Below are 22,780 nucleotides of genomic sequence, written 5' to 3'. Positions count from 1 at the left end.
TAAAGACAGGATACATGAAGACAAAGACATGAAGACAGGATACATGAAGACATAAAGACATGAAGACAGGATACATGAAGACATAAAGACATGAAGACAGGATACATGAAGACATAAAGACATGAAGACAGGATACATGAAGACATAAAGACATGAAGACAGGATACATAAAGACAAAGACATGAAGACAGGATACATGAAGACATAAAGTCATGAAGACAGGATACATGAAGACATAAAGACATGAAGACAGGATACATGAAGACATAAAGACATGAAGACAGGATACATGAAGACATAAAGACATTAAGACAGGATACATGAAGACATAAATACATGAAGACAGGATACATGAAGACATAAAGACATGAATACAGGATACATGAAGACATAAAGACATGAAGACAGGATACATGAAGACATAAAGACATGAATACAGGATACATGAAGACAGGATACATGAAGACATGAAGACAGGATACATGAAGACATAAAGACATGAATACAGGATACATGAACACATAAATACATGAAGACAGGATACATAAAGACATAAAGACATGAAGACAGGATACATGAACACAAATACATGAAGACAGGATACATGAAGACATAAATACAGTATACATGAAGACAAATACAGTATACATGAAGACATAAAGACATAAAGACAGGATACATAAAGACATGAAGACATAAAGACAGGATACATAAAGACATAAAGACAAAGACAGGATACATAAAGAAACATACAGAGAGTGATGGCGAACAAATGGAGGGTTGTTAACAACAGCGGCACTATTATTTCCACAGATGTAAACACACACAAAACTGCAGCTTTCACACATTGATCTCCTTTTAGAGATGGGCACATTTACCACAGACACAGTAATGGCTGCCCTCTCTGCTGCATGATCTGCTCCTGTCCAGCCGTCTGCTAGCCTATGACTGACTTGACGCATGCAACCCCCCCACACGGGCACGCACGCACACACACACACACACACACACACACACACACACACACACACACACACACACACACACACACACACACACACACTTAAATTGTGTCTAAAAGCCATCATTGGGAGATGTGTCCTCTTTGGCTAACGTGTGTGTGCCTGGCCACCTTCTCAATTATTAGAATCCATTAAGGAAGCAATGTGATGTTAGATGGAAGACGTGTGAGAGTGGCGGCATCCCAAATGGCACCCTATTCCCTATATAGTGCACTACATTTGACCAGTGCCCATAGGGAATAGGGTGCCATTTGGGATACAAAATGTCTTCCTTTACTGTACGTTTGGGTGCAAAGAGAGAGAAAGATCCCATTCACACCTCACTGACCTCACACAGTTTAAAAGGGTTTCGAGTTCACATCACACAGAACAGAACAGGGCTGGAGCAGGGAGCTGGAGCAGGGAGCTGGGGGTCAAGGCATGACATGCTTTCAGACTAGTGACAGGAAGCTCACAGTCCTGACTGCCTGCTTCACAAATGGCACCCGATTCCCTACATAGTGCACTGCCTTTGACCAGGGCTCATAGTGCTCTGTAGGGAATAGGGTGCAATTTAAGACTGAGCCCATGGATGCCTGGCCTGTTCCTTATCTCTAGAACTGTATGGTAGTGAGGTGAGAGTGAGGTCTACCGTACCTGCAAGCTGCTATTAAAAACTGTACGAAGCAGTCAGCCCTATTTTAGCCTGCCAGCCGTGGACAAAATCCCCCTATTGAAGGCCAGCGAAGCCAGAGTTTTTGCACTCTCCAACTGCTCCAAAAGGGATCCATGACACACACAGCCATGTGTGACTGTTTGCTGTGGTTAGTCAAATAAAAAGGCTAATAAGATATTTATCTGGATAGGGGATGTGAAAATGGAACATTTGCATGGAGCTGGTCTGGTCTGCCATTGATATGACCTGAGTTCCACATGGAGCTGTTTTAAATCAAACTCCCATATGATACCACATAATGCAGCCACAGAGACTTGGGGCATCTGCATTCGCTTTGGACAATGACAACAGCAGAAAAATAAGATAGTAATAATTCTCTATCCCTCAACATTCGACCGGCCTTCTCGTGGTCTGATTTTAACGGTGTATCCTCTTGTAAATGAGCCACTGCGAATGGTGGCCTCTGTGCTCTCTTCTGGCTGAGGAGAGGGGATGAGCTGAAACACATGGCAGTACTCAGACACTGTGGATCTTTGTGTGTGTGTGTGTGTGTGTGTGTGTGTGTGTGTGTGTGTGCGCGTGTGTACACGCGTGCGAATCAAAGCCAAGGCAGATGTGGGGACACACTGTAGAGAGAGTCTTACCACATGCTCAGCCTCTGAGAATGAGAGAGGAAAAGAGAGCGAGAACTCTGAATCTGGCCTCCACAACAGCCACAGCTCACGTGGGAGGTGTTCGTTCAGAACCGTGTGACGCTTCATATAGAACTTAGTGACTTGAAGTTCCAACACGGTTTTTAGTGCTGATGAAGTAGATGGAGGGTTGATATGGGGGCAACATACAATCAAGAGGAAAGAATCTGTATGGGAAATAGTTACATAGTGGTGTTGAACCCTGTATCTCCTACTCTTCTCCAAGAATGGGAATTAAAAGCATTCTTTACTTACAGTGGTGAGGGGAGGGTTATTGAAAGCAAAATAAATGTCATCATGAAATACGTTGGTTAAATTTAGAAGGACAATATTTAACAAACATAGTCAGGAAGTTGGCTTCAAGAGGAATCTGTGGCTGGCTGCTGTGTCTGTGTGTTTTTGCAACTGCAGCTGGTAGAGATCAGGGTTGATCAAAATGGAAACACACACTCACACACGCAGGCATGTACACACACATAGAGTCATGTACACATACACATTCACACAGTTATGTACACACACACACGCAGGCACGTACCCACACACACGCACGTACACACACACGCAGGCACGTACACGTACACGTACACACACACGTACACGCACACACACACGTACACACACACACACACGTACACACACACACACACACACACACACACACACACACACACACACACACACACACACACACACACACACACACACACACACACACACACACACACACACACACACACACACACACACACACACACACACAGGGTTAAATAATAGCCCTCATTATGGATGGGAATGAGAAAAACACAGAAAAACATGTACCTTGTCCATGCAATGCCAAAGGCTCATGGGTATACAAACAAATGATATAAAAACTTGGAACAATGTTTTACTTGTCTTTCAGGAAACTAAGTTGTTTGTTTACATGAGGAATGTGAGTGTGCGTGTGCGTGTGTGTGTCTGGCAGCTACAGACTGGCCACTGAACTAAGCTTATCCTGCCTGCTACTTACGCCAGCTAAGCACCCTTCTGACTGGCAATCAGCCCCCGTCTCTCCTCCCTCACCCTGTCTGGCCTAGCTAACCCTGTTCCAATAACAAGAGTTCATTAGAGAAATGTCCGACCCTCCGATCCTCACATCCCAGACCACCACTAAGCCTATCAGTAATCAGATAGCATGGATTCTCAGGAGGGTTTTGGGAAGACTGGGTTTTAGGGAACGGCCTCTTGGTTGTATGGATGACTGCCCTCACTTCCCGTTTTAAAGTCATTACACAGGGAAGAGGAGAGGGGATTTTGGGTATTATGGGTCCTGAGTAAGACTTGAGTTCCTAATGAGGTTCTGTGTGTGTCCTGACGTTTGCTCTGACTTTCCTATTTCGGGTCAAAGGGCATGCTACACTGAGCTGACCCTGGCTGAAAGAGGCTATGAGATTATAGGAGGAATGCTTATCAAAGGACATGGTCCGATGATCTTCCTCAGGAGATGAGGACTTTCCCTAGGGAAACCATGTTAAAACGCAGGCATGGGGAAAGCAGTAGTCACATTAAACATCGATGATCTTCCTCAGGAGATGAGGACTTTCCCTAGGGAAACCATGTTAAAACGCAGGCATGGGGAAAGCAGTAGTCACATTAAACACTATTTCTCTGTGTTGTAAAATAACTTTGAAAGAAATATATGGATTGGTTAATGTTGGTATGGGGAAAAGTGATAGCCAACGAATCCTACCGCTGCCACCAAAAGCCAACTAACACTTCTGTTTAAAACAACTAGGAAGGAAATGTATGGATTGGTCAACATGCCATTGCACACATTGATCGGTGCGTTTGTGTGCGGACCACAAAATCAATAACTATAGAGAGGGACAAGTTTTAATCAATCCAAGATTGACCGCCTAAGACCGCCATCTAAGAGCGTAGCAGAGTGTTTAAATGAGTGTTGTTTGTGCAGACCCCTGCTTCCTTCTACTGGGTCTAGAACTCAATGTCTCTAGAGACTAACATAACCCTTTTTTTCTGGCCAATGAAATCAGAATTCCTGAATGTGAGACCACACATATAAGGGTCTGTCATTGTTGAAACTGAGCCGTGTAGCAATTGTCTAAAGAACACAATTAGATTCAGTGAAAGCTAAAGAAATCATCTTTCACTTTTTACAATCTCCATGTCTCAAAAAGATTCCATGATACAACCGCTAACTTTGGCTTATTGCCTTCAGCACAGTGAGGCGTGAGGGAAAAATAAAACAGCCGATGAATATGGGAATAAATAACTCAAAATAGCAGTCAGTCCATCTGTATCGGTAGTTGCCTTCAGTTAAGATGAGCTTTTTTTCTTTAAGTATGTAAAAGCTTAAGATGACGAGGAAGCTTTCCACCACACCAGCGTCCCTCCGTCCGTTGGCTGTTAGATTTGCATTGACTGAGAGTGATTAGAGAAGTGCGTGCGAGCGCGTGTGCGATTAAAGAGGGTAGGAAGCTTTATATTAAAGTCGTCACAGAGAGACAGCTGGGAAGGCAAACTCTGATATTAAAGTGGGTCCGAGGGCTCCAGATCATCCCTGATACTATAAGCTTTATTGACGTTTCTGACAAATGCTAAATAAATGAGAAAGAGATAAGTAATGCAGCTACTGCTCTGAATGCTGTGAAAGAGAAAGGCGGAAGTTGCTAAGATAAATGTCTCTAAAAAACACTATTTTTTAGGCACTGAGGGTGGTAGAGCATTTTGATCTCCATGTGATAAACTTGTTTCCCTCTGGTCAACACTAAAGAGAAAGCATTACGTGGGATTGTATTAAATGATTGCATTCCAAGAGTTTGCCCAAAATCATTTAACATTCCAGAGATAACTTCAGTACAGTGTGAATTTGAAATGTTTGACTTTGATGGTACGAGACATAGACATAGACGATTTGAGAAGAGAAGAAATAAAGAAGAAGGAGAGAGAGAGAGAGAGAGAGAGAGATGGGAAGAGAGAGAGAGAGAGAGAGAGAGAGATGGGGAGAGAGAGAGAGAGATGGGGAGAGAGAGAGATGGGAAGAGAGAGAGAGAGAGAGAGAGAGAGAGAGAGAGAGAGAGAGAGAGAGAGAGAGAGAGAGAGAGAGATGGGGAGAGAGAGAGAGAGATGGGGAGAGAGAGAGATGGGAAGAGAGAGAGAGAGAGAGAGAGAGAGAGAGAGAGAGAGAGAGAGAGAGAGAGAGAGAGAGAGAGAGAGAGAGAGAGAGAGAGAGAGAGAGATGGGAAGAGAGAGAGAGAGATGGGAGAGAGAGAGAGAGATGGGGAGAGAGAGAGAGAGAGAGAGAGAGAGGGGAGAGAGAGAGAGAGAGAGAGAGAGAGAGAGAGATGGGGACAGAGAGAGAGAGAGAGATGGGAAGAGAGAGAGAGAGATGGGGAGAGAGAGAGAGATGGGGAGAGAGAGAGAGAGAGAGAGATGGGGAGAGAGAGAGAGAGGAAGAGAGAGAGAGAGATGGGGAGAGAGAGAGAGATGGGGAGAGAGAGAGAGAGAGAGAGAGAGAGAGAGAGAGAGATATATGGAGATAGATGGAGAGAGAGAGAGAGAGAGAGAGAGAGAGAGAGAGAGATGGGGAGAGATGGAGAGAAAGATAAAGAGAGAGAAAGAAAAAGAGAGAGAGAGAGAGAGAGAGAGAGAGAGAGATGGAGATAGATGGGGAGAGAGAGGGAGAGAGAGGGAGAGAGAGAGAGAGAGAGAGAGAGAGAGAGAGAGATGGAGATAGATGGGGAGAGAGGGAGAGAGAGAGAGAGAGAGAGAGAGAGAGAGAGAGAGAGAGAGAGAGATGGAAAGAAAGAGATGGTGTATCTTACCGTGGCAGGGAACTGTACTGTCTTTGGGCCTGTGTAAATGAGTCTCGTCTCTTGTCTTGTCTCGGTCTCTGCACCTGTGACTCCACAGACACAGATTGGTGTCCGGTCAGGGTATAGGTCTCCGAGTTAGCCTGAAACACACATCCCGGTTACACACAGTACATGTACACTTTACACACACACACATACAATATATTTACAGCACATTTACACAATGATTTTGGATACATTATACACAAACCCTTAATAAAGCCCAGTAGAATTATCATTATCAAGACCAGAAGTTGATGGAAGGTAGGTTTCTCAAGAGTTTATTTGTTAGAGGATGTTGGTGGATGGTAGTAGGTGTTAATGAAGCAAACACCTGCCCCTCTGACCCTGGCGGAGGCTCATACTGTCATTAGTCTAGCCCACACATCCTTGACCCGGAGTGGAGAGCCATAATGGCGCCACCATTACCTGTTGCCATTGTTGGCATGCTTTAGCTGGTAGTTGGTGACCTTGACTACCATTGCCTGATCCAAACGAGGAAGTGGCTCTGTGGCTTTGTTGTGTGAAGTCATCAGAATGGTTGGTATGGAATAATCATCACACGCACTCGCAGGCTCACAACGCAAGACACATCACTAATGAGCTAGCTGATTAAAAACATGACAACCTAATTAGCAGTAGAGGCATGTACATGCTTGTACCTTTGGAGGATGTGTCAGAAGAACCGTTGACTTGAGTATTTAAAAAAAAACATATTTATTTATTTATCTATGAAAGGCTTTGAGGGATATGCGGCTAAAGGAGATATTGCTGTCAGTATGGGTACTGTATCATCAAGAGAACCTCTTTAAAATGTCTAATGTCTCCTGCAGATTTTCACATTGACAGCTGCAATAACAACCTAATAGGCCAATTACAGAAATCGCGCCAACCTCTCCCGAAGCCCTTGGAAGTAAAAAATAATTATGCTATTACATTTTAGTGTACGCTCGTATCCAGAGCGACTTACATTTTCATACTTTTTTTGTACTGGTCCCCTGTGGGAATCGAACCCACAACCCTGGCGCTTGCCATGCTCTACCAATTGAGCTACACAGGACCTATTACACGTGTGTCAAATGAATTGACCTTAATGTTTCAGGTTTCCCTGAAATAACACATCTCGCTCCACTCAAAAATGCTTGAAAACATAAACTGATATCAGATTAGGCGTAAGGGAAACATGAAATGAGTTTATTGGGCCTAAAAGCGGAGGGTGAGAAAATGTTTTGGCACGCCGAAAGAACTTTTTATGTCATTTCAATGGGGGATGGAGGATGGGATTCAGCCCAGGGCTTGACATTTCCTGTATTCAGGTTTCTTATTGTAGGGAGCTGAGGTCTAACCGTAGAAGAGAATGGCTTTGTCTCAAATGTCACCCTATTCCATATATAGTGCACTACGTTTGACATCAGCCCATAGGGCTCTGGTAAAAAGTAGTGCACTATGTAGGGAATAGGGTGCCATGTTAGGGAAGAAGGCAAGAAGAATGGCTGGGAGACAGAATCAGTCAGAGTAATAACATTAGCAAGGAAGGAGAATCTGATTATTCACTGTTCTGCGGGAATACAATGCCATATAAAACATTACATTTGCCAAAATCAAATCAAGATGTCCATGTTCATTTTTGATTTAATAACAGGGAAAAAGGATGTCAATACTTTATGTTTTTCCCTCCACGTTGCATGTAGCCTAGCCTGTCAAGTCCACGAGGAAAAATATACCACCTGCTAAAACACAAGAACATTCAGCGAGAGAGAGAGAGAGAGAGAGAGAGTGATTGAGACATAATTATGAAAATGATGTGCAGCTATCAAAAATAAAGAAACATGAAAACAGATGGAAAGGAAGGGAGAGCCTTGGACCTCCGACCTCACAGAAACGCAGTCTAATAGTGATCATAGACTCACCCATCCCCATCTAGACCATCAGAGGAGGGTGAGGAAAGGGGCTCCTTCCCCACCACTGTCTTTATCCCAAACAGCACCCTACTCCCTACCCTTTTTCAAAAGTTGTGCATTATATATAGGGAATAAGGTGTCATTTGGGACCCACATACTGCTTACCCCATAGCATAGACAATGACTTCAAGAGCTCCGCTCAACTCCACCTTACACAAACAGCCATATGGAACACATTTCCCTGCAAATGTACTTGACTGGTGCACATAAAGACAGAGTGCATATCCCAAATGGCATCCTATTCCCTATATAGTGCGCTACTTTTAATCAGGGCCCACAGGGCTAGATAGTATGAAAAGAGAAGGCAAGGCTAAGCCTGGGCCGGGATGGATAAAACCTACAGTTGGATAATGGATAATGACGCCACTCCCCCTTTAAATTGTTTCACACAGATCCAATTCCTGTCAATTTATTAACAGCGGGGCTAGTCCATTTGCGGTGAGGAGGGGTGTGCCGCCCCCAGGCTACAGCTCCGTTCGCAGAGCGCTCCGTGTGGTCCACCACTTCCTCTACTCAGCCCAGAGAACTCCGAGAACGGACACAAATGGGAAGTGGCTTTCTTTATCGCCACATCTCAGACTTTAAGCACCTCAATACATCTCAGAGTAAGTATCTCCTCCGTATAGGAAGTACATCAAAAACAGACCCGCCTAGTTATTAGGACCATGTGCACGTATCCTCCTGAGACGTTTAAAAGGCATTTAAGAGCTGGTACATCTCTAAAGAATTAGATATAGAATTATATGCGCTCATTCTATAGGTCTACATTTTACTGCGCTTGGCAGTAGTCCACTGTATGTACTGGAGAATAGGGGTGAAAATGTTATTACATAGGGAGTAATGGACATGCATAATCCAATGTTCCCCTTGAGTTCCCTCTCTCCAAGACACTCTCTCTCTCTCTCTCTCTCTCTCTGCACTATATCACATCTCAGAACAGAAACACAATTTTGTATCTAAGTAAACCACGGCAGTATGATAAAGACAAGGGCCCTGAATTGCAGTGTCTGTCCGTGTTATCTGCGAGTAGCCATTATCACACAACCAACCACACAACAGAAAGTGAATCCCTATACTGCTCCCTGTGGCTGTGCTTGGGTTAATGCAACTTTGTAGCTGATTGCAATGGCACAGAACACAGTACAGAGTTGTATTATGACTAGAAACCGTCTTACCCCTTTGCCCCTGGCCTCGACCAAGTCAAGTGACTGCACTTACAAAGAGCTTACGCTTCACATGATTTCACGATAACCTTGTTCAATACACATACTGTTTCTCCCTCCCGCATTGGCAAGGAATGTCCTGGATTCCTCTTGACTGTACTGCTTCTATGGTGGCTGAGTTTGTAGCCTTGTATGTTACGGGCGGATTCATTGTAATCCAAAGGAATTCACATAAATAAGAGTTTGATCCAGTACCAGTATAGTGGTGGAACACTCTCCTGTTCTGTGTGTTCATGCTGAACATGCTTCTCCAAGGCTCAAATGGCACCCTGTTCCCTAGGGCCCATAGGGCTCTGGTCAAAAATAGCGCGCAATATAGGGAATAGGGCGCCTTTTGGGACACAACCCATCTATCCCACCCAACAACAAAGATAACATGTTATTGCTTAAGAACAGAGAGGCAGCCCTCGTGGAACATTCATGTGGTTTATTATGATGAACATCTGGAAATCCCCTCTCAGAAGGAATCTGCACCTTAGGCCTACGATGTGGGAGGGAGAGAATACAAGACGAGGGCTAATTGTGTGTATTGGCTCAGGTTGTGTGACAGCCAGGCATAGGCTGTACATTACCACCATTATTCTATTATAGAAGACTGGAGGAGTCAGAGTTCTGACCGGAACATTCTCGCTATAGAGTCTGAGGCTGGGTTCTGCAGGGAGAGAGAGAGAGAGAGAGAGAGAGAGAGCAGACCCACCTCAGTTCACTTTAAGAGAGCTGGGGCTAAACCCTCGCCGTAACACAACATTAAAAACACACTAAATCTCCTCACTCTGTCTGTCTTTCTGTTTGTCTTCCTCTCTGGCTGTCTGTCTCTATCGCTCTCTCTCCCTCTCTATATACAGTGTAAATCTCTCTCTCTCTCACTCTCTATATTCAGTGTATATCTATCTCTCAATTCAATTCAATTTAATTCAAGGGCTTTATTGGCATGGGCAACATGTGTTAACATTGCCAAAGCAAGTGAGGTAGACAACATACAAAGTGAATATATAAAGTGTAAATCTATCTCTCTCTCCCTCTCTATATTCAGTGTATATCTCTCTCTCTCTCCCTCTCTATATTCAGTGTATATCTCTCTCTCTCTCCCTCTCTATATTCAGTGTAAATCTCTCTCTCTCTCCCTCTCTATATTCAGTGTATATCTCTCTCTCTCTCCCTCTCTATATTCAGTGTATATCTCTCTCGCTCTCCCTCTCTATATACAGTGTAAATCTATCTCTCTCCCTCTCTATATACAGTGTATTTATATCTCTCTCTCTCCCCTCTCTATATACAGTGTAAATCTCTCTCTCTCTCTCCCTCTCTATATACAGTGTAAATCTCTCTCTCTCCTTCTCTCCATATACAGTGTAAATCTCTCTCTCTCTCTCCCTCTCTATATTCAGTGTATATCTATCTCTCTCTATATTCAGTGTATATATATCTCTCTCTCCCTCTCTATATACAGTGTAAATCTCTCTCTTTTCCTCTCCATATACAGTGTAAATCTATCTCTCTCTCCCTCTCCATATACAGTGTAAATCTCTCTCTCTCTATATACAGTGTAAATCTCTCTCTCTCTCCCTCTCTATATACAGTGTAAATCTATCTCTCTCTCCCTCTCCATATACAGTGTAAATCTATCTCTCTCTCCCTCTCCATATACAGTGTAAATCTATCTCTATCTATATACAGTGTAAATCTATCTCTCTCTCCCTCTCCATATACAGTGTAAATCTATCTCTCTCTATATACAGTGTAAATCTATCTCTCTCTCCCTCTCTATATACAGTGTATATATCTCTCTCTCTCCCTCTCCATATACAGTGTAAATCTCTCTCTCTCCCTCTCCATATACAGTGTAAATCTCTCTCTCTCTCTCTCCCTCTCCATATACAGTGTAAATATATCTCTCTCTATATACAGTGTAAATCTATCTCTCTCTCCCTCTCTATATACAGTGTATATATTTCTCTCTCTCCCTCTCCATATACAGTGTAAATCTATCTCTCTCTCCTTCTCTCCATATACAGTGTAAATCTATCTCTCTCTCCCTCTCTATATACAGTGTAAATCTATCTCTCTCCATCTCCATATACAGTGTATTTATATCTATCTCTCTCCCCCTCTCTATATGCAGTGTAAATCTCTCTCTCTCTCTCACTCTCCATATACAGTGTATATATCTCTCTCTCTCCTTCTCTATATTCAGTGTATATCTATCTCTCTCCCTCTCTATATACAGTGTAAATCTCTCTCTCTCCCTCTCCATATACAGTGTAAATCTATCTCTCTCTATATACAGTGTATATCTATCTCTCTCTATATACAGTGTAAATCTATCTCTCTCTCCCTCTCCATATACAGTGTAAATCTATCTCTCTCTATATACAGTGTAAATCTATCTCTCTCTCCCTCTCTATATACAGTGTATATATCTCTCTCTCTCGCTCTCCATATACAGTGTAAATCTCTCTCTCTCTCTCTCTCTCTCTCCCTCTCTATATACCTCTCTCTCTCGCTCTCCATATACTCTCCATATACAGTGTAAATCTATCTCTCTCTATATACAGTGTAAATCTATCTCTCTCTCCCTCTCTATATACAGTGTATATATCTCTCTCTCTCTCTCTCCATATACAGTGTAAATCTCTCTCTCTCTCCCTCTCCATATACAGTGTAAATCTATCTCTCTCTATATACAGTGTAAATCTATCTCTCTCTCCCTCTCTATATACAGTGTATATTTCTCTCTCTCTCCCTCTCCATATACAGTGTATATCTATCTCTCTCTCCATATACAGTGTATATCTCTCTCTCCCTCCCTATATACAGTGTATCTCTCTCTCTCTCTCCCTCTCTATATACAGTGTAAATCTATCTCTCTCTCCCTCTCTGTATACAGTGTATATCTATCTCTCTCTATATTCAGTGTATATCTATCTCTCTCCCCCTGTCTATATACAGTGTATATCTAACTCTCTCCCCCTCTCTATATACAGTGTAAATCTCTCTCTCTCCCTCTCCATATACAGTGTAAATCTCTCTCTCTCTCCCTCTCTATATACAGTGTATATCTATCTCTCTCCTTCTCTCCATATACAGTGTAAATCTCTCTCTCTCTCCCTCTCCATATACAGTGTATATCTATCTCTCTCCATATACAGTGTATATCTCTCTCTCTCTCCCTCTCTATATTCAGTGTATATCTCTCTCTCTCCCTCTCTATATTCAGTGTATATCTATCTCTCTCTCCCTCTCCATATACAGTGTAAATCTCTCTCTCTCCTTCTCTCCATATACAGTGTAAATCTCTCTCTCTCCCTCCCTATATACAGTGTATATCTATCTCTCTCTATATACAGTGTAAATCTCTCTCTCTCCTTCTCTCCATATACAGTGTACATATCTCTCTCTCCCTCTCTATATTCAGTGTATATCTATCTCTCTCTCCCTCTCTATATACAGTGTAAATCTCTCTCTCTCTCCCTCTCTATATACAGTGTATATCTAACTCTCTCCCTCTCTATATACAGTGTAAATCTATCTCTCTCTCCCTCTCTATATACAGTGTATTTATATCTCTCTCTCTCCCCCTCTCTATATACAGTGTAAATCTCTCTCTCTCTCCCTCTCCATATACAGTGTATATCTCTCTCTCTCTCCCTCTCTATATTCTGTGTATATATCTCTCTCTCCCTCTCTATATACAGTGTAAATCTCTCTCTCTCTCCCTCTCCATATACAGTGTATATCTATCTCTCTCCATATACAGTGTATATCTCTCTCTCTCTCCCTCTCTATATTAGGTGTATATCTCTCTCTCTCTCCCTCTCTATATTCAGTGTAAATCTCTCTCCCTCCCTATATACAGTGTATATCTCTCTCTCTCTATATACAGTGTAAATCTCTCTCTCTCCTTCTCTCCATATACAGTGTATATCTATCTCTCTCTATATACAGTGTAAATCTCTCTCTCTCCCTCTCTATATTCAGTGTATATCTATCTCTCTCTATATTCAGTGTATATCTATCTCTCTCTATATTCAGTGTATATCTATCTCTCTCTATATACAGTGTATATCTATCTCTCTCTCTCTCTATATTCAGTGTATATCTATCTCTCTCTCCCTCTCTATATTCAGTGTATATCTATCTCTCTCCCTCTCTATATACAGTGTAAATCTCTCTCTCTCCCTCTCTATATACAGTGTAAATCTCTCTCTCTCTCCCTCTCTATATACAATGTATTTATATCTATCTCTCTCCCCCTCTCTATATGCAGTGTAAATCTCTCTCTCTCTCTCACTCTCCATATACAGTGTATATCTCTCTCTCTCTCCCTCTCTATATACAGTGTAAATCTCTCTCTCTCCCTCTCCATATACAGTGTATATCTATCTATCTCTCTATCTCTCTCTCCCTCTCTATATACAGTGTAAATCTCTCTCTCTCCCTCTCTATATACAGTGTAAATCTCTCTCTCTCTCCCTCTCTATATACAATGTATTTATATCTATCTCTCTCCCCCTCTCTATATGCAGTGTAAATCTCTCTCTCTCTCTCACTCTCCATATACAGTGTATATCTCTCTCTCTCTCCCTCTCCATATACAGTGTAAATCTATCTCTCTCTATATACAGTGTAAATCTTTCTCTCTATCCCTCTCTATATACAGTGTATATATCTCTCTCTCTCCCTCTCCATATACAGTGTAAATCTCTCTCTCTCTCTCTCCCTCTCCATATACAGTGTAAATCTCTCTCTCTCCTTCTCTCCATATACAGTGTAAATCTATCTCTCTCTCCCTCTCTATATTCAGTGTATATATATCTCTCTCTATATATATATTATTACAGTGTATATCTATCTCTCTCTCCCTCTCTATATTCAGTGTATCTCTCTCTATATATATATATATATATATATATATATATACAGTGCATATCTCTCTCTCTCTCGCTCTCTATATTCAGTGTATATCTATCGCTCTCTGTCTTGCTAGTATGACTGGTATGGGAACATGCAAATCAATTCCTGAAGCGACGATTGACTAGGGCTTATTTCAGTAAGCAACACAACCTCAAAACAAACAGTTACATTCACAAGTTAACTTAACACTCCAACAGTTTGTTTTACCAGGGCCAGGGGGTGAATGAGGACGCAAAGGTGATTTCTAGATGTTTATGTCTGAATCTGAGGCCTATCATTGATCAGGTCCTCATGTTGGTTTGGAGAGACAGAGAGAGCATTTTTTTCCCTGACCACAACCCACACACAACTCTAAGTTACAACCAATTATGTCTACCACCATGTGTCTATGGTTACAACTGTTTACATGGAGTGTCAATATTTCAAAAGATTCTACACCATGCAGGCCATGCTGCATATTACACACGTCTAGTATGCATGTGGATACTTTTTTCTTTATCATAAATAACTGATATTTTAACATCATTTCAACCTTGAGTTTCATGTCCTTCCTGGTTGTAGTTTTGTGTTGTTGCCAGATGACACGATTTCAATTGAATCCCTTAGCAAAGTTCAAATAACGTCTCTCCTACCGTCTCACTTAACCCGTTCTGTCAGTGTGATTCTACATTACTATGAAAACGGCACATGAAAGAGTAACATGAATAAAGTAGGCCCCCATAACTCCTGGGACCGCCTATATCTTATTACAGAGGAACATTGGGAGACTTTCAACAGTGTAAACAATCAGGAACAATTAGGCTCTCCGTGGCCTCTCTTCCTTAGACGCCTCTGGCTACATCCCAAATGGAACTATTACCTATATTACCTATATAATGTCAAAAGTAGTACACTATATAGGGAATAGGGTGCCGTTTGGGATGTAGACTGAGTATCTGCGTAAATAGTCAAATGTTCTTTCGCTTCGCATACCAGTGAAGACAATGTGAAACGATTAAACAAAGCTACATGGCTTTGATTATTCAATAAGGCAAACACTGAGGCTAAGCTATGATTAATACAGACCGTTTGACTTCTTTTTTAACACTAAAGATAAGCTATTATAAAGATATGGTAAATAGAGGCTGTTAGACCACTCTATAGACATTATGGCTAAACTATTGTAAAACTATGGTAAATAGAGGCCGTTAGACCACTCTATAGACATTATGGCTAAACTATTGTAAAGATATGTTAAATAGAGGCCGTTAGACCACTCTATAGACATTATGGCTAAACTATTGTAAAGATATGGCAAATAGAGGCCGTTAGACCACTCTATAGACATTATGGCTAAACTATTGTAAAACTATGGTAAATAGAGGCCGTTTGACCACTCTATGGGCATTATGGCTAAACTACTGTAAAGATATGGTAAATAGAGGCCGTTAGACCACTCTATGGGCATTATGGCTAAACTATTGTAAAGATATGGTAAATAGAGGCCGTTAGACCACTCTATGGGCATTATGGCTAAACTATTGTAAAGATATGGTAAATAGAGGCCGTTAGACCACTCTATAGACATTATGGCTAAACTACTGTAAAGATATGGTAAATAGAGGCCGTTAGACCACTCTATGGGCATTATGGCTAAGCTATTATAAAGATATGGTAAATAGAGGCTGTTTGACCACTCTATGGGCATTATGGCTAAGCTATTGTAAAGATATGGTAAATAGAGGCTGTTTGACCACTCTATAGACATTATGGCTAAACTATTGTAAAGATATGGTAAATAGAGGCTGTTAGACCACTCTATGGGCATTATGGCTAAGCTATTGTAAATATATGGTAAATAGAGGCTGTTAGACCACTCTATAGACATTATGGCTAAGCTATTGTAAAGATATGGTAAATAGAGGCTGTTTGACCACTCTATAGACATTATGGCTAAACTATTGTAAAGATATGGTAAATAGAGGCCGTTAGACCACTCTATAGACATTATGGCTAAGCTATTGTAAAGATATGGTAAATAGAGGCCCTATGGGCATTATGGCTAAACTACTGTAAAGATATGGTAAATAGAGGCCGTTAGACCACTCTATGGGCATTATGGCTAAACTATTGTAAAGCTATGGTAAATAGAGGCCCTATGGGCATTATGGCTAAACTACTGTAAAGATATGGTAAATAGAGGCCGTTAGACCACTCTATGGGCATTATGGCTAAACTATTGTAAAGCTATGGTAAATAGAGGCCCTATGGGCATTATGGCTAAGCTATTGTAAAAATATGGTAAATAGAGGCCGTTAGACCACTCTATGGGCATTATGGCTAAACTATTGTAAAGATATGGTAAATAGAGGCCGTTAGACCACTCTATGGGCATTATGGCTAAACTATTGTAAAGATATGTTAAATAGAGGCCGTTTGACCACTCTATGGGCATTATGGCTAAACTATTGTAAAGATATGGTAAATAGAGGCCGTTAGACCACTCTATAGACATTATGGCTAAACTATTGTAAAGATATGGTAAATAGAGGCCGTTAGACCACTCTATAGACATTATGGCTAAACTATTGTAAAGATATGTTAAATAGAGGCCGTTTGACCACTCTATGGGCATTATGGCTAAACTATTGTAAAGATATGGTAAATAGAGGCTGTTAGACCACTCTATAGACATTATGGCTAAACTATTGTAAAGATATGGTAAATAGAGGCTGTTAGACCACTCTATAGACATTATGGCTAAACTATTGTAAAGATATGGTAAATAGAGGCTGTTTGACCACTCTATGGGCATTATGGCTAAACTATTGTAAAGATATGGTAAATAGAGGCCCTATGGGCATTATGGCTGAACTATTGTAAAACTATGGTAAATAGAGGCCGTTTGACCACTCTATGGGCATTATGGCTAAACTATTGTAAAGCTATGGTAAATAGAGGCCCTATGGGCATTATGGCTAAACTATTGTAAAGCTATGGTAAATAGAGGCCCTATGGGCATTATGGCTAAACTATTGTAAAGCTATGGTAAATAGAGGCCCCATGGGCATTATGGCATGTGTGAGGAGACTGGTGTTACAACTGAGCATGCAAACTGGCTTGCTGGAGAGACAATGGTCCACTTAAAGCGTTAGACAACGAGTGTAATGCATATATGGCCACTTTGGTCATAGCATTGCTCTGTCTCAAATCAACTTTAAACACTAATTAGGGATGTTAAGACGGAAAATGTCTGGTGGGAAATGTTGCTCCTACGAGAAGAGAATGGAGGCCAAATATTTTAACCAGCGGGGTTCAATACACTGACCCATAATTGAGGAAATGGTTCTATTCCAAATGGTGATTAGCCTGTCATCTTTTCACAGGAAGTCGGAGCACAAGCCGCTATGTCTGTCTCAAACCATTACATCGCAAAGATACACAGCTATTTGACCTTTGACCTGGTGACTCACTTCCCACCATGCTGGATCTGACAGGGTATTTTATTCTGTCCGCACCCCAAATAGCACCATATTCCTTCTAGAGTGCACTACTTTTGACCAGGGCCCATGGACCTCCATTTGGCCTCCATTTCTCCCATAGGGCTCTTGTCAAAAGTACTGCACTATAAGGAATAGGGTGCCACTTGCACACTCTGTGTTGTTAGATCAAGATAAAAATGAACGACCTTTAACCGCTGGATGTAAACCACTGGCGGACAAAGGAAACATTGTCAGAGCTCTTATCATTGTAATCAGTGTGAGAGCTAAATGAAGAAACACATTCACACGTTGAAAAACATTTGTTTTGTAAATGGCAAGGATGGCAAACATGAATAACGGTTTCTTATTACGAATCGGCACAGCAATACATTGAACTGACTGCATTTCAGTGACTAACATTGGAGAAATAGAAACAGTTATTTTTTTCCACACACAGCAGGAGAAGTAAAAGTAAAGCCATACACCTAAATAACCAAAGGAATGACATTGATTACATTTAGCCAATTAAAACCCAAACAAATCCCACTGCAGTATAAGATCAATCAAAGAGCGAAAAACAAGGAAAAACGTCCCTTTGAATCTAATTAAAAAGTATTCTTAATTAACTCTGAAGAGATTGAAATGAAGGAATTTTAAGATCTCTCTCAATTTGTCTCAACATTCTTAATATTCACTGTCACTGTCAACTCATCTTATTTCATTTCATCATCCTCCCAATATAGATTCATTTTTTTTTTTTTAAGTAATGAATATCTGAGAAAGATGGGAACTTGAATAATTAGTAATTACTTCCAGGTCTGAGGTCACAGCAGAGGATTAGAAGTAAAGTCCTGTTAAAAAGGCCTGTTACGAGACGCCTAAGTAGAATAAATGACTGAGGTTGTCCAGGATCAGTTTTCAAATTGTAGAGCATGAGCATGTCCTAGTGTCAACCTGGTAAGGTTTACATCAGAGTAGGCAGACAGGTAGGTAGTCAGGTAGGTCGGTAAGCAGGCAGGCAGAGAAGAAGGGGTTGTGTTGGGTTAGGTTGGGCTGGTAATTAGGGTTAGTGTGGAGGTCCGTGCAGTGTTGGACTGGGGAGTTGGGTTAGGTTAGGCTGTTGGCTGGTTTGGGTTAGGTGGTTGAGGTTAGTGTGGAGGTCCGTGCAGTGTTGGACTGGGGAGTTGGGTTAGGTTAGGCTGTTGGCTGGTTTGGGTTAGGTGGTTGAGGTTAGTGTGGAGGTCCGTGCAGTGTTGGACTGGGGAGTTGGGTTAGGTTAGGCTGTTGGCTGGTTTGGGTTAGGTGGTTGAGGTTAGTGTGGAGGTCCGTGCAGTGTTGGACTGGGGAGTTGGGTTAGGTTAGGCTGTTGGCTGGTTTGGGTTAGGTGGTTGAGGTTAGTGTGGAGGTCCGTGCAGTGTTGGACTGGGGAGTTGGGTTAGGTTAGGCTGTTGGCTGGTTTGGGTTAGGTGGTTGAGGTTAGTGTGGAGGTCCGTGAAGCACTGAGCTGGGTTGGGTTTTGCTGGTGGTTGGGATTGATGCGCTGGTCCATACTGCAGGTTGTTAGACACTCACCCAGGGCTGCTCGAAGCTGTATGTGCGCCGTCGGTCATCAGGGTCCTCCTCTCCTCTGGCCTGCTGGAACTCAACCCTCAGACGCCGTATCCGGTCATGGTTACTCGGCGCCAGTCGGTTGCTGCGGAACCAAAGAGGACAGAGAGTAAGAGGAGAAGGGGAATATAAGCACGGACCAGTAACAGCATTGTATCATGTTTTACAATGGTGTCACAAAGAGTCACACAGTGAACTGTACAGACATTATTATTACCCATATGTGGATCGGTGCAAGTGTACTGTATTGTTTTACAGGTTCAGCCATAGTAGTACGGCACCCCTGGAGCAAATTAGGGTTACGTGCCTTGCTCAAGGGCACATCAACAGATTTCTCATCGTGTCGGCTAGGGTATTCAAACCAGCGACCTTTCGGTTACTGGCCCAATTAATATAATTTTCAACCATTTTAGAATTAAACGTGTTGTCTAAATTGTGTTCCATACAGAACAAATGAACTAATATCTTGTCAAACCCCCCATCCATTCATACTGTACAGTACATTTGGCATAGAGAAAAAGATTCTTGTGAACCATTGTGAGTGATCCATGTTCCTTTTAGACTGGGAGAAGAGCCTATATTATTGGTCTTTATGGGGTAGTGTCGTCATTAAACAGTGCTGCTGTTGGAGACTTGTATGCATCCCTTTCATTACTGGCTTTCAGAGGCCTGCCAATAAGAACCAATACTCTCCCCTCTGTTGATCCCCCTGCCAATAGGAACCAATACTCTCCCCTCTTTTGATCACCCTGCCAATAGGAACCAATACTCTCCCCTCCGTTGATCAGCCTGCCAATAGGAACCAATACTCTCCCCTCCGTTGTTCAGCCTGTCAATAGGAACCAATACTCTCCCCTCCGTTGATCAGCCTGCCAATAGAAACCAATACTCTCCCCTCCGTTGATCAGCCTGCCAATTGGGAACCAATACTCTCCCCTCCGTTAATCAGCCTGCCAATAGGAACCAATACTCTCCCCTCAGTCGATCAGCCTGTCAATAGGAACCAATACTCTCCCCTCCGTCGATCAGCCTGTCAATAGGAACCAATACTCTCCCCTCCGTTAATCAGCCTGCCAATAGGAACCAATACTCTCCCCTCCGTTAATCTGCCTGTCAATAGGAACCAATACTCTCCCCTCCGTTAATCAGCCTGCCAATAGGAACCAATACTCTCCCCTCCGTTAATCAGCCTGTCAATAGGAACCAATACGCTCCCCTCCGTTAATCAGCCTGTCAATAGGAACCAATACTCTCCCCTCCGTTAATCAGCCTGTCAATAGGAACCAATACTCTCCCCTCCGTTAATCAGCCTGTCAATAGGAACCAATACTCTCCCCTCAGTTAGTCAGCTTGTCAATAACAATCAATATTCTCCCCTGTTAATCAGCTTGTCAATAATAACCAATATTCTCCCCTGTTAATCAGCTTGTCAATAGGAATCAATACTCTCCCCTCAGTTAATCAGCTTGTCAATAACAATCAATATTCTCCCTTCAGTTAATCTGCCTGTCAATAAGAATCAATACTCTCCCCTCAGTTAATCAGCCTCTCCTTTTATCTCCGCCAACAGGGTCTGACACTAGGGATAATTATGATAAGACAACCAGCTTGATAATAGGGCCGGTTTATACATTCCATAGAGGAGAGGGGGGTTGAGATTGGAGACGGGTGGGGGAAGGGGGGGAGAAAGAGAGAGATGGAGGGGAGGGAGAACCAGCGAAAAAGGAACAGATGGAAAGTGAGAGAGGGAGAGAGAGAGGGAACAGAGGGAGAGCAAGGGAAGAGACAGAATAAGAGAAGGAAAAGAAAGGGAGGCAAGGAAGAAAAACTAGAGAAGAGCAGCTAGGGGCACTTAAGATGGACGTTGGTTTGACACCGTAGCTGTCAAGCTGTCACGCTGTCGTCCCCACTCCGCTCCAAGGTGGCAATTACAGGTGGTACACTAGTAGAAGACCTGATTGCTCATTTAAACCCAGAGGATCCTGAAGTACAATTAGGCCCATAATTGCAGATTACAGCAATCACATCCTTCTGATGATAATGGCTACTAGGACGCAGTGCCAATCAGCCTTCATTAAAACACAGCTAAATAGCACCTCATAAAGGCTGAATTGAATTGGATGTATGCACCCTGCTGCAGTACAAGCAAGCCGTCTTGCTTGAAAGCGGAAACGCTTTCAATCTCTCTGTTGTTCCACACAACCGTTAAAATCAATTGTATTAGTTATACCCCATTTGATGCTCATGGTTTTATGTATATGGATGCTGGTGTGAGCATACACTATGTTCATCTGTATGGATGAAGGGTATTAAAATGGATAATTGGCCGGTGAGGTTTAATGTCTTTAGGCTGGGGTACAATGCCGCTAACAGGCCCTCCTTTCCCCTTCTCTATCCAGTACAAGATAGGCCTACACTTTGCATTTCTGTTTAATTTAAATGACAAAACAGTTTATTATTTTCATATACAATTTGCCAATCAAATTCTACCTCATGCAGACTAGCAAGTTATCCGAGTAATTGCTGGGGAGTACATTTCCAATGTAATTGACTTGTGAGATTTGACTACTGTTATGAATAGGATTCTGTTTTGTCAAACTACCGGTAGCTACTGCACAATCAACACTGGTAACACATTATCGTTACCTAGCTAAGACAAAACAGAGTTAAGAAAAAAATGTTATTTTCTGTGTATTCTACATAGCCAATGAAAGGGTGTTTGTTTCTTTGTATAGAACCTCCATGTATTGACAACTATCTAAATACTTCCATTATGCTCCTATCTGTTCCATTTCATCAGACTGTTTACTGATGGAACAATCAAACCACGACGGGCAGTCCCTGTGGTGCTACTGTCACACAGTGGGCCTCAGCTGCAGTCAGACACGCACGGTTAAAAGCGCGAAACCGGTGGAGAAGGGGAAAACAACACATCTGCAAACAAAATTAATTTCACCATTTAGCTCCTGTAAAAACCTGTGATGACACATTATCTGGGTGTTGACGTGTATAGCTAGCTGCCACCCATGCCTGTAGCATGTGAGGAAGCATAACAGATTCTCAATGGTGGAAATGGTGGGAGGGAGTAAATCTGGGTTCAACTAGTATTTGTTTTATTCCAAATACTTCAGCTGGGCTTGACTGAGATTGCCTGGAGCAATTTAACCAAAGAGATAGTCTCTACAAGTGCAAACCCCGCCTCTCTTGCACTCCAGGTAGGCTCAATCAAACGCTCACAGTATATGATCAAAAAAACAAATACTAGTTGAACCCAAGTTTGAAAGGGAGGTTGATATACAAACGCAAACACACATTATGCTTTTAGGTTAATCCTCCTATACCCCACATAAAAAAAGGTTCCAGACCTTGACTGACCCTGCATGTAAT

General features: G+C 42.1%; 1 protein-coding gene across 5 annotated transcripts in view; it reads right to left on the bottom strand.

Moving 5' to 3' along the window:
* The window catches only part of LOC139420411 (partitioning defective 3 homolog), a 546,201-nt gene that overhangs the window by 3,218 nt on the left and 520,203 nt on the right, over positions 1 to 22,780 (bottom strand). For all 5 annotated transcript variants that reach the window (XM_071170491.1, XM_071170488.1, XM_071170486.1 and 2 more), the window contains 2 exons: positions 19,358 to 19,478; positions 6,197 to 6,327 (listed from right to left, as the gene is read on the bottom strand). In XM_071170491.1, coding sequence (XP_071026592.1) covers positions 6,197 to 6,327; positions 19,358 to 19,478 — 252 coding nt within the window. The remainder of the gene's footprint in view (positions 1 to 6,196; positions 6,328 to 19,357; positions 19,479 to 22,780) is intronic.

Source organism: Oncorhynchus clarkii, chromosome 11, assembly GCF_045791955.1.
Source record: "Oncorhynchus clarkii lewisi isolate Uvic-CL-2024 chromosome 11, UVic_Ocla_1.0, whole genome shotgun sequence".
NCBI classification, from domain to species: Eukaryota; Metazoa; Chordata; class Actinopteri; order Salmoniformes; family Salmonidae; genus Oncorhynchus; species Oncorhynchus clarkii.
Note: the sequence above shows the minus strand (reverse complement) of the source record. Positions and strands in the feature narration are given on the sequence as shown.